The sequence below is a fragment of the Hyalella azteca genome, unplaced genomic scaffold (assembly GCF_000764305.2).
Source record: "Hyalella azteca isolate HAZT.00-mixed unplaced genomic scaffold, Hazt_2.0.2 contig5760, whole genome shotgun sequence".
NCBI classification, from domain to species: domain Eukaryota; kingdom Metazoa; phylum Arthropoda; class Malacostraca; order Amphipoda; family Hyalellidae; genus Hyalella; species Hyalella azteca.
Window position 1 is genome coordinate 28426 of NW_025935942.1, and position 19802 is coordinate 48227.

At 37.7% G+C, this 19802-nt stretch overlaps 1 protein-coding gene across 1 annotated transcript; it reads left to right on the top strand.

Annotated features, from left to right (window-relative positions):
- Positions 1–1998: 1998 nt before the first annotated feature.
- LOC108669770 (transcription factor MafB) lies at positions 1999–3999 on the top strand. Its single transcript, XM_047880627.1, has 2 exons — positions 1999–3545; positions 3975–3999. The coding sequence occupies exons 1-2, from the start codon at positions 2416–2418 to the stop codon at positions 3997–3999; spliced, it is 1155 nt and encodes a 384-aa protein (XP_047736583.1). The 5' UTR covers positions 1999–2415.
- Positions 4000–19802: the final 15803 nt, after the last annotated feature.

Consider the following 19802-nt stretch of genomic DNA (forward strand, 5'->3'; position numbering starts at 1 on the left):
TAAAATACATAATTCTTTAAATTTGACTGCCGTAATTTATGCATATGGTATCATACATACAAGTCAATAATACCAACGCAATATGAGTGAATTAGGCTTTACTGGAAAATTTTTCAAACTTATTTTGATGTTTGCATTTGTGTTCTTGAGCGAAATTGTTCACTTGTTTACTTTCAGGTTCAGTGCAGGGTTAAAAAGGATTGCAATCTCGTAGAATTATTTTTCAAAAAATGTTTCACGTATATCAATCCTCACAACTTGCTAGCATTTATTGGCAATATATTAACCGAAGATACCTTTCTATCATCCATAAAAATTAATTTTATTTGGCAATGATCAATCATTGTTGATCTTAGGATAATATTTAGTTAGTGTTGCAAATCAGAGAAGTTCTACGAGCCCTATAGATGCTTGCAGTATGGGAACCAAAAGCAAACCTCAAGTTTACGTCAGGGCACCAATATCATCATTCATATCTTTTCACTATAATTAAATGATCGGTGATGTGTTTAAAGAAATTTAAGAATTGCTCAAATTTTTTCCTACCACCTGATAGAAGATCTGCTTAATAAATCGATGAGGCATCGTAAAGACTGATATAATCGATCTGAAAATGCCTTATTTTCCAATTGTGGCCTAAATAGGAGACGTGGAGGCTGGGCCCTCTTCGTCGTGATTGGCTGAGCCCTGCGAGGAGGTCGCGCGCGGCAGCCAATAGGAACGCGGCCCTCAGCACGCACAGTCCCGGGACTACGAGACGTGTTCCGGAGCCTCAAGCCTACTGCCTTATGTGAGAAAAATCCATTATTTATTAATAAAAAAACCTGTTCAGAAAATTATTTTTTATTAGGTAATTTACGTTTTTTCAATTGTACGGAATAGTATAAAAAAGGCTATTAGCTTCAATGCAGTTTGTGCTGCGCGAGAGCATTGATTGTTAGACCGAAAAGAGCGGAGCGCGAGGGAGGCGGTCTAACCTCATACGGACCTCGGACTGGAGGACGCCTGCTCGGTGCCACTGAGATCTGGGCGGCCCCTCTGGTGCCACTAAGGGCTGGGGCGGCACCAATGGTGCCACTGAAAGTCCCGCTGCCACATGCAGAGGTTGTCACCCAATGCAGCTCATTGCAGTCTCTGGCTAAATAAGAGTTAAAATTTGGTTTAAATTATTGCAATCGAGTGTTGGTGATCTAGCGTGATTATGAGCACAATCAAGCGGTGTGGGATGTTGATGTGAGCGGAAACTAGTGAAGTGCCTACATTGTTCCCAATTGAAAAGAATACTATCCATTTGAAAAAAAAATCAATTGTAAATTCTAAAATTTGATTGAAACAGTTAATTATTTATTGCTTCAAGTCAAATAAATTAAGTAAACGAATTGCAGAATTTATTCATAGATAATCGTTGCTGAGAAAATGATAAAGTGAAGTGACTTTATTAACAAGTTAATTAACATTTTCCCCAAATGTTAATTTTTTTTCCTGCTTCTCAATTTTCCCCGGAGTCGAAACTTTTTTTTTTATCTGAAAATTTGCAAAGAAAAAGAGAGATTTGTGAGGATTCTTTGCCTATCGCAGTCCTCGGTTTTATTTTTTAACGCCAAAACATAACCAGAATTTGTGAAGTTGACTGCTCCTAAATACAGGAACATAAATTTTTCAGAACTTAATTAATTTCACACTTATTGCCAATAAGTTCATTTCAATTTTTCTTATTTTTTGCTTACTATCTAGTATGTGACTATACATTTTTCATTTTATATTATTTGATATTGTATTATTATTATAAGTCATTTGCTCAACTGAAGCTCAACGTAATTTGTATATTAGTCGCAGACGCAAATAATCAAATGCTAGTTATATATATCAATCATCAACTGACGCTTTTGACAATTAACATTTGCTGCCAAGCAAAATATGAGCACATTTTGTTTGCTTGAATGGTATTAAACGCATTTTTTTCTGATCACGTCTCATTTGTTCTCAATGAAATTCCAGGTACCGAACATAATATTTTCGAATTCAATCGAAAAACCTTTATCGTGAACTGAAATATTTTTTGAGGTGTAGCAGATCGTTTGTGGCCAAGTTATAAAAAATGGACAAATTTTCAGTTTTCATGTAAATAAATGCAAACGAATACTATACTGAATATAACGGCAAAAAATTCGCTGTGAAGTGATCAAAAGTGAAATTTTTGAGGGAGAAAACTCTAGTTCCTAGATCTGACAAATAGCTGCTTAATGCATACTTATAATTAATAAACGTGTGCATCTGTAAAATGATACGCTAAAACAATTTAATGGACAAACGGTGACGAGAAAAATTGTTTCGTTCGTTTCAAATTATCGCGCGCGACTAGAAGCCCCCCAAGCACGAGACGACCAGCATCGCGGGGACCTGTGCCCCCATGGCATGATGGCGGGGGCGTCAGAGCGAGCGTGCCCGATGCAGCCCCCCCACAGCATCACCGCGGACGGCCCCGGCACCATCATCCCGTCTAACGATTACGAGATGAACTTCATGATGGAGCCGCTGGACGACATCATCTGTGGTAAAGAGTCTCCCTTCATCAGTCCTTCAGCCCCAATGATCACACGCAGCGCTGCCGCAGCTGGTGCTTCAGTGGTACAAACTCATATGACCAACACCACGTGGATGAACAACCATCCTGCTGCTCACCCTATTCACAACCATCATCTCCAGCCAACCACTCATCAAATTCACCAAATCAAGATTCACCCCCAAGGACCTGGAACTCCTCCAGATACACCTCCTGGTTTTAGCCCCATCAGCGCTCCACTGCCCCCGTCACCCCCTTTTGTGCCCCAGCAGACGACAGCCATCGTAGAGGAGATGTGGGCAGCCACCACCTCCTACAATAGGTACCTGGAACCCCTGGACCTCCGTCATGGACCCCCTCAGCTCTACCCGGACCCCATCGACCAGCAGCCGTTCTACGTCGACCGTAAATGGGAACTTGTCCAACAAAGACAAACGCAGTTACAAATGCCATTGATCCCCATAAAACAGCATCATCACCATCACCATCATCACCAGCCACCACCTCATCATCACCAGCAACAACCTGCTATTCATCATCAGCATCAGCCGCAACAAACTGCCAGCCACCTAAGCAGCGCTGACCACCAAAGTCAGCTACTCACCGCCAGTCACTACGAGATCAGCGACGAAGAACTGCTTGGTCTCTCCGTCAGAGACCTCAACAAACGCCTGCACAGCATGAACAAGGACATGCAGACCCAAGTCAAGCAAAGGCGACGTACTCTAAAAAATAGAGGTTACGCCCAAAGCTGTCGTACCAAAAGACAAGAGCAAAAATCAAAACTAGAAATCGAGAACGGCGAACTGAAGGAAAAACTAAGTGCCATAAACCAGCAGTTGAGCCTAAGAGCGCGGGAGATCGAATCACTCAGGAAAGAAAATGAAGTAGTCATTCGAGAGAACCACTTGTTGAGACATCAACAGCATCAGCAGCAACAGCAGCAGCAACAAGCACAACAATCACAACATCAGCATCAGCAGCAACATCAACAGCAGCACCAACAGCAACAGCAGCAACAGCAGATGTCAGGTCTCCACACGCCGCTGCAGCAGCACAGTCCTACAGGTCTATACATGTGACCAGCATAGGCATCCTACAGGAAGCTTCGTTCGCCCTCTCACTCGTTGACGCGGTATTCAACCCTATAAGCTGTGCGGCTCCAACACCGAACTTGTTGATATGATACTGTTGAACCATACGCTTGTATGAAGCTTGAAATCCTACATTTAAGGATCTTTGTATAGATGAAGTGATGATTTACCTTTAGAACAATTTCTTTCTAATAATGAAAAACTTTATCCTGTACATATATATGTTGAAATTATTACGTGATGATGCTCAGTTACGGAACACATTATTTATGTACAGCCAGTGGTTTGGAAAATGTCCATTGTTATAATATTTACAGCGAAGAATTCGTGGATTATGTGTGAACTTTATGATTCTCGGAGCATCATGGTGGCTTAATTAGTACGGTTTTAAAACATTGCATGGATGAACATGGTGATTTTTGTAATTTAACATTGCGGACAAAGGAAACCTTTGTTTCGTCGGAAAAGACACCAAAAACTTATTCTACGTGTTCGGTAAAAATCAGGCTCTATGTTGCAATTAACGGTCACATTCCGCATCGCTCTACTATCAGTACGATGACACCGAACACGAGGCTGGTGAATTGTCACCTTCATCTAGACTTCAACATCTGAGATATTCTGCAATACATTCATCTAGACTTCAACATCTGAGATATTCTGCAATACATTCATCTAGACTTCAACTGCAGCTGTACATGTCAATGCAGCTGTACATGTCCACGCAGCTGTACAGTGCTGGTGCCGGTCTTTTACTAAGTCGCATTATCTTAAATAAATCATTTATAAATAATCCCGAATTAAGGCCAAGTCGAGACTAGAATTAGTGAAATCAGTTAGCTTACATTACTCTAATAATATGATGATATCGATTGAACAACTCTGATTATCTACAAATAATCGTTTTCTGTTGCTCAATAATTATAACACTTACATCTCAGCAATTAATATTACTTGGTCGCGATTTACCAGCGTCAGGCAAAATTGCTCTCAGTTCAGAGATGCGCGCTATCTAAAATTAAGCGTTTCTGCGAGTCATTGCTGACGAAAATGTGAATAAGTGAGTACATGAGTTTTTATAACTCTTATTCTTATAATAGTAATAAGATATAGACTTATATACTATATTATATATAGTCTTATTACTATGTCAAATGAGTACTCATTCTGATTGAGAGAATTCAATTCACAAAAACATTGAATTTCTATCAAGCCGCAAATCCGGGGTCAATTCAATACTTGGGGTGTTTGTAGGAGCAGGCCTTTAATTCTAATTTCATTTCGATAATTACTATAACAATCAGAAACTCGGGTGTTCTAAGTCCAGTAGAGAAGAAATGTTACATGAAGTTTACTGCGGGCTCGGTACACACGTATGGCTGGGTTTGTCCAGCGCGTATCCGCAATAAATGCCGTACTAAGATTTTACGAATACAATGCGAGTATCACTATAAGATCTACATTTAAGGGGAGCGTCTACCCTAAAATGGAAAATTTTTACTTTTTCGGTTTATATACTAATTTTAAAGCTGACATTCTGCCCTATCCAACGGTACCACTGCCATCTCTCTACGTTGATTTATGATTTCATGACATTTCATGAAAGGAGGGCGGGTGGGGGAGTTCTTTAAGTAATTAGATAGGAACTAATTAGCTGCTGAGCTCTTTAAATATAGTGTCTACTTGAGTTGTGATGCAGTTACGTGTTTAGTCTCATCTTAAAGCTGACATTCTGGTCTATCCAATGGTACCACTACCATCTCTGTACGTCGAATTTACGTACACGACACTTCATAAAAGGGGGGCGGGGGGGGAGTTCTTTCAGTAATTAGATATGAGATAATTCGCTGTCCACCTCTACAAATATAGTGTTTTTGTGAGGTCTGACTCAGTGTGCCTCCGGGCTTTGTAGGGAGAGATGTGCATGTAGTTGCTCCCATCATCCTTGAGTGGATTCAAGCTCCAGAAACGTTTAGTTTGGTATCTATGCTACATTGAGCGCATATTGTGGTGCGCGCGGGACTTTGTCGCGCTCTCCTCAACATTCACACTTATTGTCACGGAAAACCTATCTCCTCCTAGAGTTTATGAGACATATATCATTCGATTTGCTAATAAAAGAACTTCAAAGTTGCGTTTGCGTTTTTCTACTTTCTTTATAGTTCGGATTTTATTCAGTAAAAAGTGGGGAAAAATCTAAAAAATCGAAAAATTTCCGAAAAATTTACGAAAAATGGTCACACACCTACAAAAATAAAAATTTCAAAAAACGCCAACGCAGTTTTATAGATATGGTCTTTACGCATCGAATGATATGTGTCTCGATGTTGTAGCTTGAAAATCCTAGGAGGAGATAGATTTCAAAAGTACCCCCTTTTTGACCGTTTTCTAATAATTTCACGATTTCTTTCATTTTTTTTCGAAAAATTTACAGGAACAAAATGCGAGTTTTTTTCCATTTTACTTATGTGTACCAAGTTTCAGAGTGATCCGTTTGAAAATAGCCGAGATAATTTTTGGGGTAGACGCTCCCCTAATAATTTCAATCAACATAAGTAAAGGAAATAAGTGCTTCATAACCGATCAAAAACTGATTTCAAACACAGCAACCCAATTGAACTGCGACCCTCATCAATTGCCTTCTCCTAGCCCGGAATCTTCAATCTTATTTAAAATCAGAAGGTCGTACGAGAAATAATAAGCCTAAAAGTTTTAAACGCGGTCGTATCCACGATACTTCGACCTTCCATATTAATCGCCTCGATTGAAATTTTAACAAACCGCTGCTCCAGCGAATTAAGCAAAGCCTCATCCAAGCGTTCAACTCGATCAGCAAACCACGATCCGGAAGGCGAAGGAATAAACTGCATGCATGAAAGAAATTTGCTGACTGAAACGCCCCGAATTGAAGTATAGTAAAAAATAGCAATATCAATCATCATACAGCAGCAGTCCAACCTAAATTCAAAGTAATCTCTTCGGCAGACGGAATAAAATAATTATTGTAAAAAGAATAGGCGTCACCTTACTGCAGGTCTTACCGCGACACGAATCGAAACATAAAATAACGTTCAATCTACGTTCTAAGTTGGAACAACTGGACTCTCAGAGCTGCAATGGCTTGGAGGTGGCGATAAAAAATGGATCTTCGACGGGAGATTGTGCTGGAGCGACCGGGCTCTGATCGACTAAAGGTTTTAGTGGAACATCTAGGCTCTGATCAACTGAAAGTCGTACTGGTACAACGACAATCTGATAAACTAAGGGTATTGCTGGTTAGAATGGACTCTGAACAACAATAGATCGTGCTGGTTAAACTGGACTCTGTTCTACTAAAGGTCGTGCTGTAACAACTATACTCTGATTAACTGAAGGTTGTGCTGAAACAACTAGACTCTTATCAACTGAATATCGTGCTAGAACAACTGAACTCTCGTCAGTTGGAGGTTGTGCTTGAAACACTGGGTTCTGATCAACTAAAGGTCGTGCTGTAAAAACTAGACTCTGATTAACTGTAGGTTGTGTTAAAACAACTGGACTCCTATCAACTGCATATCATGCTGGAGCAATTGAAATCTGATTAACTGAAGATCGTGCTGAAATTAATGTTTTCTGAATAACTGAATATCGTGCTGGAACAACTGGAGCCATGTCAGTTTAAGATCCTGCTGGAATACATGGACACTGATCAATTGAAGGTCGTGATGGAACAACTGGACTCCTGCTGTTTGAAGGCTGTGCTGGACCAATTGGGCTCTAATTACCAGTTGAACGCTGTGCTGGGGAAACTGGACTTTAGTCAACTGAAGACCGTGCTGGGTCATCTGGACTTTGATCAACTGATAATCGTACTGGAAGAACTGGACAATGATCAACTGAAGGTCGTGATATAATAACTAGATTCCTCATGGTTGAATTCTGTGCTGGAACAATTACTAGACTCTTACCAGTTGAATGCTGTGCTGGAACAACTGGACTTTAATCAACTGAAAACAGCGCTGAAAAAACTAGACTCTGATCAACTGAAGATTGTGCTCAAATAATTAGACTCTGATCAGTTAATTGACGCTTTAGCTAACCTGGACCGTTTTGAATTGGTCGCCGCGCTCCGATACCTGGACTCTGATCAGTTAATTGAGGCACTAGAACAACTAGACTCTGATCACTTAATTGACGCTTTAGCTGACCTGGACTATTTTAAATTGGTCGCCGCGCTCCAAAACCTGTACTCTGATCAGTAGTTAATTGAGGCACTAGAACAACTAGACTCTGATTACTTAATTGACGCTTTAGCTAACCTGATGAACCCTTTTCAATTGATCAACGCGCTCGAAAACCTGTACTCTGATCAGTTAATTGAGGCTCTAGAGAAACTGGACGACGATCACTTAATTGACGCTTTAGCTAATTACCTGTAACCTTTTGACTTGATAGACGCGCTAGAAAAACCGGACTCTGATCAGTTAATTGAGGCACCAGAACAAGTGGACGGTGACCACTTTATTGACGCTTTAGCTAACCTGTACCGTTTTGTCTTGATAGAACCGCTAGAAAAACCGGACTCTGATCAGTTAATTGAGGCACAAGAACAAGTGGAGTCTGATCACTTAATTGACGCTATAGCTAACCTGTACCGTTTTGAATTGCTAGACGCGCTAGTAAAACCGGACTCTGATCAGTTAATTGAGGCACTAGAACAAGCTTAAGTAGACTCTGATCACTTAAATGACGCTTTAGCTAACCTGGACCGTTTTGAATTGATCAACGCGCTAAAAAAACTGGACTCTCATCAGTTATTTGAGGCACTTCTACAACTGGACTCTGATCACATAATTGACGCACTAGAAAACCTGGAACCTGATGAATTGATTGACGCGCTGCAAAAACTGGACTCTGATCAGNGACACAACATCATCCGACACAACATCATCCGACACAGCATCATCCGACACAACATCATCCGACACAACATCATCCAACACAGCGTCATCCAACACAGCATCCTTGCTGTCCACTCCTGTAAGGTCGTCAGTTTTGTGGTACGACTCGTACCCGTATCCTTGTTGTCCACTCCTGTGAGGTTGTCAGTTTTGTGGTGCGGCTCGTACCCGTATCCTTGCTGTCCGCTTTTGTGGTCCTCAGTGGTTTATTAGGATTCCTCGACGTTGTATCCCTGAGGCTGAGACCCTGTTTCCCGGATCTTTTGGACCATATAAATTGTGTGCCTTGTACAGAGGAATTGTGTATCGCCCGAAGATCACCAATATATCAAGAAAAGTTCCTCGTGTTTATTCCTCCTCTCTCCAACGCAAGGGAATTTAGAGCCGGACCAAAGAGAGACTCTTTAGCCCTTGTGTTAAAACCAATACGCAAGTCACCGTCTAGTCGGCACGCTACCCGTAACTATTTCGACTTCGTGGCTGTGTTTCCGGTCACACACGGATATTCCTCACTCAAATTCAGGCACCAAATTTAAATCACTGCGCTCCAAATATGCGCATAATATACAATAAAGAATTGGAATTTTCTCTAAATTTGGCATCGTTGAGTGACTTTACCGGAGAATATTCAGTAACATGAAGGTGCGATGATGAGACCATCATGAGGTGAGTTATGATCTAGTCGCATAAGCTCTCTTGCAGTCCTGCTAAACTCTGAAAAATACAGAGACTTTGTCCAAATAGCGATACACTTTTGGCCCCTTGTGGGTCATTCCGAACTAGTTTAAACTTAACAACGGGCGTAATAGTGCTACGTCCCGAAAAAGTGTCAGTCACTATTTGGATAATATGACCAATTGATTTTTCTGAGTGTAGTGCTGTGGGAGTGAATACAGCTGCCCATCGTTAATTAATTAATCTCTACATTATGGTGGGGCAAAAAAAATTTTTATGGGAAATTAATTTTCCAACTATGAATTTTTTTGTAAGGTAGTGTAAATTATAATTTGGCTCTATAATTACGTATGTTTCAACAAAGCACTGTTTGGCTAAAGAAACATTTCTATTTCATATTAGGTGTACCTTATTTTATTTTTGGCTATTATCGCAAATCTTAATGTCAAGAGAAATTTACGCGGATTAATACAGCGATTCCTGGGGAAATTTGATAATTACTACAGAGATTCAACATTTTAACGGCTTTTAAATATCTTTTTGAAGTCGTACCTTCAGAGCCATTGGTTTCTCCATCACTATCACGAAAGTGCAAAAACTTTTGCGGAATTTTCTAACAAGAAAACTCATACAACCACCTGCACGTCACGCAAACTGTTCTCAAATGTGTCATTTATTGTTCGGAAAAAATAAATAACAATCACAGTTGTTTGATTCCTGCACTTGAAATGTAAGTTCAACCCATATATATATTAAAAATATATTAAACAAGTAAAATTGTTTTTATGTTTATGAATTGGTACGTTTCAGACTGATTTAAAGAATTATACCGGTTACAAAAATTCCGTTGGTAACTATATCAAAACTTACACTGATGTCCTTGCTAATAATCTGCCCATTATCTACAATATTCAGTAATTTTTACTGTATTAATTATCTCACAGCGGTCTCTATAACTGGGTATTAAACTTCCCCAAATTCATCCGTTTACAATCCATTAGTTTTATATTGGGAACCACGTTGATCTACGTAAGATTTCGATTAAAAATATCGATTTAGGTGAGGTGTTAGATGGTCTCGCTGAACTGTTAATTCCGGGCTACGACGGCTTCGATCTGAGGCGCTTCGAGGTTGCGATACATTTTCCATTTAATGTAAGTGTAACGCGAGAATCTTTCTGACTGTGATCTCGAAATTGTTACAGCCGCCCTTCGCAAAGAAATCAATTGAGCGAAAAAAAAATTTATTTCAAAATTCGTTTCCCACCTATGAATTTTAATGAATAGTAGTAAATGTTGAAGTAAAAATTTGAATATATATCAGTCGCATATAGTATACTGTTTGGCAGAAGAAATGTTTCGATTTGACTATATATGTTCTTAATATTATTCCTGCTATATTGTACAAAATGTCCATGCCAGAAGAAATCTACATGACTCCATACTGCGATACATTTGATATTTTGGCATAATGTTACTAGAATTCAGAATTTTAATGATCAAGTACCGACGTCATCTTTCTTACGAAGCTCTATCATTAAGCTGAAGGACATCTCGAGTAACCGATTTCTCTTTCACTCTCAAGGAAGTGTAATAAGTTACTTTTTAGAGTAAATTAATTCTAATGGAAGTCTGTAATATCGCGCGGCACACAATCAATTGTATCATCAGTTATTTCCAAGAAAGCAAACAATCACAAGTATGTAGAAATAATATTTCTACAATAGGAAAATATTTAAAAAAATTAAATAGTTTTTCATTTTACACAAATACCAATTTAATTGAATGAGTGAATTATGCAAGTATCAAAAAATGTAATAGGTAACTATCTCAAAAGGGGCAACTCTATCTTTACCAATAATATGTCCAATTGTCAGCCACGCTCCGTAATTTTTTATTATATTTATCATCTCATTGCAGATTAAGTGACAGGGCAAAAACCTTGCTTAATTCATCTTTCAAAAATCTATTATAATAATATTGAGTTGATCTACATTTGTTTCCGATTAAAAAATAAGCTCGGGTAAGGTGAGAGAGAGTGATAATTTTTAAATAATAATAATAACGATAATAATATAATAATAATAATAATAGTAATAATAAATATTAATAATGAGCTGTTTTGATGATTTAGAGTTTCTCCGTTACAGTTTCATTAGGTTTTCTTGTCAGTGCTGTTGCAGTCTGATTTCTTAGCGAACTCATCCATACTGCGTTCTGGGAATTGTAGCAGCTACCCATTGTTAATTGATCGATCAGCAGATTCCGGTAGGGCGAAGTCAAAACCATCTCTTGGAAAATTGTTTTCTAAATATAAATTTTTATTATTAAATGATGCAAAACTTCGACTGTACATATATTTCTTGTTTAACATATACACTGTTCGACAGATGATATTTTTTATTTAATTTTAGGTCTACTTGTTGTTGTTTTTTGTAAATTTTCCGAAACGATAATGCCAGGAGAAATCTGGCTTCTTCATACTGCGATACCTCGGACATTGTTGCAAAATCTGACATGGTTTCAGAACTTTCACGATTAAGTTCCGATTCAATGCCACCTGTTTTAAAGTGCAGCTCAACTTTAACAGAGTTAATTCCTGAGTGATCGATTACTCAATCACTCACGGAATTCAAAAATATATAACCACATTGGTGACCCCAAGTAACAAATTCCGAAATGATAAACGCCACCGAAATAAAATGTATCATTCATTATTGCCAAGGTATCAAACAATCATTAAAGTGCAGCTCAACTTTAACAGAGTTAATTCCTGAGTGATCGATTACTCAATCACTCACGGAATTCAAAAATATATAACCAAATTGGTGACCCCAAGTGATAAATTCCGAAATAATACGCCACCAAAATAAAATGTATCATTCATTATTGCCAAGGTATCAAACAATCAGAGATTTTTGACATTTACTGATATGCTGCTAACTTAAATTATAAAATCAATTTAAACATATATAAAATAAATGAAATTCATATTGAATACGCAATAAGTATTATTTATGATAAAATATCGAATTATGCGAGTTAAGAAAATGTTATGGGTAACTATTTAAAATTGGAAATCATCTCGCAGCAGGTGTAATGACAGTAAAAACTTTGCTAAATTCACTTTTTTCAAAATCTAATAGACTTGGATTTGGAATCGCGTTGATCTACATACGTATACGAAAAGAATAACTGACTCGGGTTTGATGTACTAGCAAATTAGGCAATCCTCGAGTTGCGACGGTCTCGAGCTGGGGCCTTCATGATTACGTTACATTTCCATTCTTATATAAGTGTCACTAAATCAAGACGACGTTTTTTTGTTACTGTACTAAGATCAGATTAATAATAAAATCTGATTACATTATACGAGTATAATTCTTATGACAACTATAATATGCAATCTCATTTTTCTGTATAACCATTTTGTTATTATGGGCGTTTTCCATTAAGTGGCTGAGCATTTGTTAGCACGCACGTGGTTGGCACAGGCCGTCCCGGCGTGCAACTGGGTTGCCCCAATAAACCTTTCTCTGATTTATTGAGACACGTCCCTTGCACGTACCCTCAGTGGTCGATTCTAATGTTTCCAGTATGATGACGCTCGTATCCACGTGTATTTTAAGCCAGCCTTTTATAAATGATTTTGGCGCGCTTTGATCAAGAAAGATTTTAGATTCTACGTGCTACCATGATCAAAAAACTTATTATGCCCATGTAAGAAGACTAATGTAAATTATCTGAAAGCTATCACTAAAATTATCAGTCTTGCTCGAATCGCAAGTGTACCAAGAATTCGGAAGCGAAGAAAATTCCATGTAAATTTACCATATCTGCATCGAATACCGAATACGTTTCATAGACCAGCTCTTTCATCATTTCCAAAAATTTTATGCAATGAAAGTATATTCAATCATAAGTGAAAATCAAAATCTACACGAAAGAGATAAAAACGTAAATGACGAGCTCATCACGGCCCTGTCATTGATGTAAACTAGAACAAGTCCTCAACATATTGGCCCCACGGCTATAAGCTAAAGAAACTGTGCTGCAACTTCTCCACGCGACAAAATTTCTTCTCGCTTCGAATCACCGACATGTGGAACAGCCTCCCCGATGACATCGTTGGCGCTCCAAGTATGAACGCGTTCAAGAACAGACTAGATAAAGCTATGAAAAAATATATGTTCAAATTTTTGAACATATATCGCTCCTAGCTCCTTATCGAACCCGGTGGAAGTCTAGTAGCTACTTCAAACTATCGTCAGTCATGAAAAGATCCGGTCAAATGACACGATTTTAGATCTATGAACAAGGCACGAAAAGGAAAAGAATCGGCGACAGGCCACATCAGGCCTACACTTCAGCGCCGACATCACTATGTTATGTTATGTTACATGCCCCACTTCCCAATATAATCTCATCATCATCATGGCCTTACCACCGTACTTACACCGTTTCTCTACCTTTCACCAGCCTCAGCCTGAGTTTGACCCTCAGGGTCAAGTCCAGTCAATTTTACAGGCAGATAAGAACATTCGTTGCGAGAGAACAAGCCAAGCAAGAATTCGAGCAAATGTTAAGGCAAGCCACACAGGCACAGGAGAGTAAAAACGCAATAAGAGAGAGATGACTAGATAGTGCACAGGTGTCCAGGGGAACACCAGGATGCCACAAAGAGGAATAATTTGCCAAAAAGCTGAAATATCCCAACCATTGTTCCAAAATACGGGCGCTGGAAGGAATTTAGTCCAACGCTACAATCTCTAACACATTATATTTTAAAAAATAAGGGGCAAGCAAAGTAAGCTGAGAAAATTAAATATCGCATAATTTACATATTTATGGATCTATTGTACAACTTGATTAGAATATTTTTCCCAGTGCCATAAAAAATGGGTAAATATTATCTATGACAGAGAAAAGGGGGAAAATTGGTGCTCCCATGCTCTACCACATGGCGGCCTATTCGAAAAAAAGTCTTTCTTGGTAATGGCTTGGCCTCTTCGGTCGTAATGTGCCGTTCTCTCTTCAGCACATGAAGAGAATGTATTTAAATGTCTAAAATTCATTAAATGTGTCTATAAAACTAATTATGCATTTTATAATATACCATTTTTCTGATAACTTTTGATAGTGATTTAGGGAAATGCCGAAATAGTTGTAGCGTAAAATGATAAGTAGGATTGACGTCTGTGACGACGAACACGTAATAGTAATTAATGTTGCCACACTCATGTTTCGTAATTCTAGTAATGGTGTCAGTGTCAATGTTTACCGATGGCAGCGCTGCAAAAAAAGCCTACAATAATAACTAGGATAATGGCCTAAAATTGAATACTTCTTAGTTTAAAAACCACTTGTTTAAATCTAGTAAAATTTAAAACCGTTTAAATGTTACTGAAAAAAAAGAAAATTTTTATTGAATTTTTTTATTTATACATGTATTTTTTACTTTTGGGTAATTGGAGGCTGATCTGAAGACTGAAGTTAAAGAGCTAGAGCATAGCAAATTGTGTTTGCCTGTTTGCTGTTTGGCAACTTCAATTGCTAATTGCTGTTATTTGTTAATGTAATGATCAGACCAGTCACCAGTGGCAGTGTTCACTTAGCCTACTTCACTTATTCATTAATGAATTGTTATTCATTACTTATGATTACTATTGATTGTCTGAATCATATACTGTAGTCTTGTACATGTACAATGTGCAATATTCACTATCTGCAATTAATAATCCATTAATTGCCTATTTTATCTCATGTTATCTAAAAATTTGGAATAAAAAAGACCATTTTACAATAAGAAATGGATTTCAAGTTTTCAACATGTTCTAAGGGCAGGGTAGCCTAGTGGCCAGTGGATACAGTTCAGACTACCATGATGAGAGCAGAAACAGAGAGGTGCAGGTTCAATCTCAGCTCTGTGTGTCAGTTTCTGGTCAGAATCCGCAAAGAGGCTGGGTGGTTAAGCACAGCAGAATTGCAGTAGTGAGTTGCAAGTTCAAGACCGCATCAAGCTGTGAATGTTCTGCGATGTTAAGAATCAGCAACAGGCCATGGCCTACTAAACGCTGAAACTGCTATTATTATTATATTATTATTTTGTTGCTTGCGTACCTCAAATGGGGTAAAAAGGGACGGGCGGTATAAAGAGGGGCAGTCCTCTAACATTTTGTAGTAATGTTGTACCGGTAGCAGGTAAACTAATTAAAATATTGCAAAACTAAAAATAGTGGTGTAAAGTTCAACATTTTTACTATCTATGCATGCAGCATAAAGCAAGTTGAGAAATTATACATTTATTACCTCTAAAAAATCCCTGAAAAAAGTGAAATGTGAGATTTTGGAAAAGTACCTCTTCTAAGGTCTGTAGCAAAAAAAATATTTGTCATATTGAAAAATTTTACTTACATAAAAGTTGCACACTAGTGTTGGCTTAAAAATGTTATTGACAGAATTTGCATATCTCATTCCAAAAAAAAAAAAAAATGGTGGCCATTTCTGCAAAATGGGGTAATACGGGGCACCCTTAAAATTGCATTTACAGTAGAACCTTGGTTAGCAAAAGCTCCAGTTAATGAAAAAATCAATTAACAACAAAGAATCTTGATTACATTTACCTTGCTCAGTGAAAAAAACTTCACTTGATAATAAATTACTTCATCAGTCATCACTAAATTGTGCATAGAATGTCACAGATAGAATTGCGCACTGGACAACAAAGAATGAAAAGTAATTAATCTAAACTATGAATTATTTCTCAAAAAAAATATGATGGTTGTCACTAAAATATTCCTTCCTGTTTCAGGTAAGTTTTTATGATCTTTTTTGTTATAGTGAATTCACTTGACTGACCCATTTAAAATGGTGTGAAATTACAAGCTGTACTGTAAGCTTTCAGATACAGAATAAATGCTACATGGCTGCTGATATGAAGCTTGCATTGGACAAGGTCGTTGTCAATGCACAATGGCATGTCCATGGATACAGTAATATCACATCAATAATATGATAATGTATGAATATGGTATTATTGTATCAATAATGGAAAAACAAGTACCTAAAAAACACAGAAAATGCCATTTATTCAACATCTACATAATCTACAAAAGAAGAGGAGTTCAGAGTACTGTTAGTAATAGGCAAGTACACTCTGCATGCTTCAAATGTTTAAAATTAAGTTTATTTCAAGTTTCCCTTTTTACCCCATTTCCAGATTAATTCAGGAGCCTTTTATATACTGCATCTAGCACCTCACAAATAGCATATGGAATTTTTTTGGAGATGCCATATGATAGCCCTTGCAAAGACCTTTAAAATGAGCCCAAACTTGTTTATGAAATGTTTCATGGTAAGAAGTTATTAACAAAAAATGCTCAAAACTGTCCCTTTTTACCCCATTTGACGGTATTGTCGTATTGGACCATATACAAGTCCAGTGTACCTAACACAATATTTTATGAAGTTTCAATAAAAAACATTTAACTCAAAATTTTGTTGGTACCTAAACTTTATTTCTTAGAATATTTGTGTTCACTCTAAATGTTGATTTTTAAACAAAAAATCCTGATATGCAGTATATGTATTAAAAATTTAAATTGCTTTTGTAAGTACTGTCAAATTAAAAAAATTCGTCTTAGTAGACCAGCAAAGTGTCATGGATAAAAGAATTATAATACATAAAATATTGATTCAAATCTAAGACAAATGAGGAAATTAAAAGTTTCTTACACTTAAAAATCTTGGGATTGCCACAATGGCACAACCCACTGTGATAAGTTGCCATTCAGTAAGACATAAGTTGCCATTCAATGATGCAATGATGCATGAGTTGCAAACTTGCCATTCAATGACACATAAGTTGCCATTCATTGATGCATACGTTGCCATTCAATGACACATAAGTTGCCATTCATTGATGCATACGTTGCCATTCAATGACACATAAGTTGCCATTCAATGACACATAAGTTGCCATTTGATGACACATAAGTTGCCATTCAGTGACACATAAGTAGCCATTTGATGACACATAAGTAGCCATTCAGTGACACATAAGTAGCCATTTGATGACACATAAGTTGCCATTCAGTGACACATAAGTAGCCATTTGATGACACATAAGTTGCCATTCAATGACACATAAGTAGCCATTTGATGACTCATAAGTTGCCATTCAATGACACATAAATTTCCATTCAGTGACACATAAGTTGCCATTCAGTGACACATAAGTTGCCATTCAATGACACATAAGTTGCCATTCAATGACACATAAGTTGCCATTCAATGACACATAAGTTGCCATTCAATGACACATAAGTTGCCATTTAATGACGCATAAATTGCCATTCAATGACACATGAGTAGCTATTTGATGACACATAAATTGCCATTCAATGACACATAAGTTGCCATTCAATGACACATAAGTTGCCATTCAATGACACATAAGTTGCCATTCAATGACACATAAATTGCCACTTGATGACATAAATTGCCATTTGATGACACATTAGTTGCCATTCAATGACACTTGAATTTCACCAATCCAAAGTGAAAAATTGGCAGAAGTCACAAATGAATTGGACAAAAACACCTGTGAATCTGGGAAGTTTCACCCATTCCTTCCAACACTTCCAGTTCCCATGGCCCTTTGCCAAATTCTTCAATAGAAATTGAGAAAAATGGTATAATTTTACCCTCAATTTCTTGAAATCATTTTTTTAGCAATATTTTAAGAAATTTATTCCCAATATTCACATTTGGTTGCCTATCAATGACCTATAAATTGCCAATAAATTTTGTTTGCAAAATAGATAGTTTTTTAGGGCTGCAACATAAGTGCTGTGGCCATCATAGTGGCATTGATGGGAGTTAATGTTTGACAATTTATTTACCTTTCTAGAAAAAAATTTTGCAACCAGATTATTGAATTCATGCTTATTACTGAACCACTGGGTGGCCCAGTGGTTACAGTTCAGAGTACCATGATTGGAGTGGAGAGGCGTGGGTTTGATCCCAGCTCTGTGCGCCAGTTTCTGGTCAGAATCGGCAAGGAGGCCGGGCGGTTAAGCAAAGCAGAATTGTAGCAGTGAGTTGCGAATCTGAGATTGCAAAATGCTGTGAATGTTCTGTGATGTTTAGAATCGGCAACAGGCCTACTTCCTACTAAATGCTGAAACTGCTATTATTATTATTTTTATTATTATTAAATCTTGCAGCTCCAAAGTAGACTAAAAGTGATATATTTGCAATATGTATTAAATTACATGGCTCAATTGTGGATTTTAGTTAGTGGCCATTTCCCTTATTGTCATTCTGTCTAATGTCAGTGGTACATGAGCCTGAATAAAGTAGGTAATATTGAACATAGGTAATATTGAACGTGTATTATGCGTAGATGTTAAGAATGCTAGGAATGCGGGCCGTTATTGCGAGACCGTGGGAAAGGTTGTTTACATTGAAACGTTGACGCTCAGCGTTGCGAGGGACATTCCATTCGAAAGAATGCGCGTCAGTGCGAGGGTTAGGCTTAAGTGTGCACGACTGCTCCCTATATAAGGACCTCAAAATTGGCGCCAAGGGTTGTTGGTTCTACGACGGAGACCGTCACGCACGTACGGTCTGCAGACGTAACTGCTGCGGCCGTGAGGCCGCAATGAATACCGGTATCTTGAACCTGAACGTAACGTAAATTTGGTGGAGTAAATCACTCCGATTCACCCAACTTTAAAAGATATGAGACGATAGGAATCGTCTCTCTCTCTATATATAGTATTCAAAGAAATTCAAATTTTAATCAAGCCAAACTAGAAAATTGGGCAAAAGCTACCATAAATCTGACAAAGGGCCAATAATTTGGTCAATTTCACCCATTCCTATGGCTGTTTCCCAATTTCTTTAGTGAAAATAAGAATCCTTGTTATGCCTGTAATTTTCAAAAATCATCTGGGGAAACAATCATTTTTACCCGCAATTATAGAGTTCATTTGCCCAATATTCCAAATTGGAAATCAATATTCCAGATTGGCACATTCAGAAGAAACTGCACACACTTTGCTGCTTGTAACTAGAAAACCAAATAAAGTTGTTTCTATTGGAGGTGGACAAAATGAGTGCTGTTGCAAAGTTACTGGTATTGATGGTAGGCATTTTGATTTCCCACACTAATAAATTCAAACTTCTATGGCTCCATGATATCAATTTTTCCTATCAATTAGGCTTAGAAGTATTATAAATATAGTGGCTGGAACAAACACAAGAAAATGAATGCAAGATGTTATAAATATAAGCCAAAAGGATGATGGTATAAAATAGGGAGCTGATGATGTTAGACAATGAGCTGATGATGTTAGACTAGGAGCTGATGATGTTAGACTAGGAGCTGATGATGTTAGACTAGGAGCTGATGATTTTAGACTAGGAGCTGATGATGTTAGACTAAGAGCTGATGATGTTAGACTAGGAGCTGATGATGTTAGACTAGGAGCTGATGATGTTAGACTAGGAGCTGATGATGTTAGAC

Coding starts and splice junctions, on each gene's coding strand:
- LOC108669770 (XM_047880627.1), top strand. CDS start 2,416: ATGATGGCGGGGGCGTCAGAGCGAGCGTGCCCGATGCAGCCCCCCCAC. Junction 3,546..3,974: donor TCACAACATCAGCATCAGCA/GCAACATCAACA, acceptor TAATATTTACAG/CGAAGAATTCGTGGATTATG.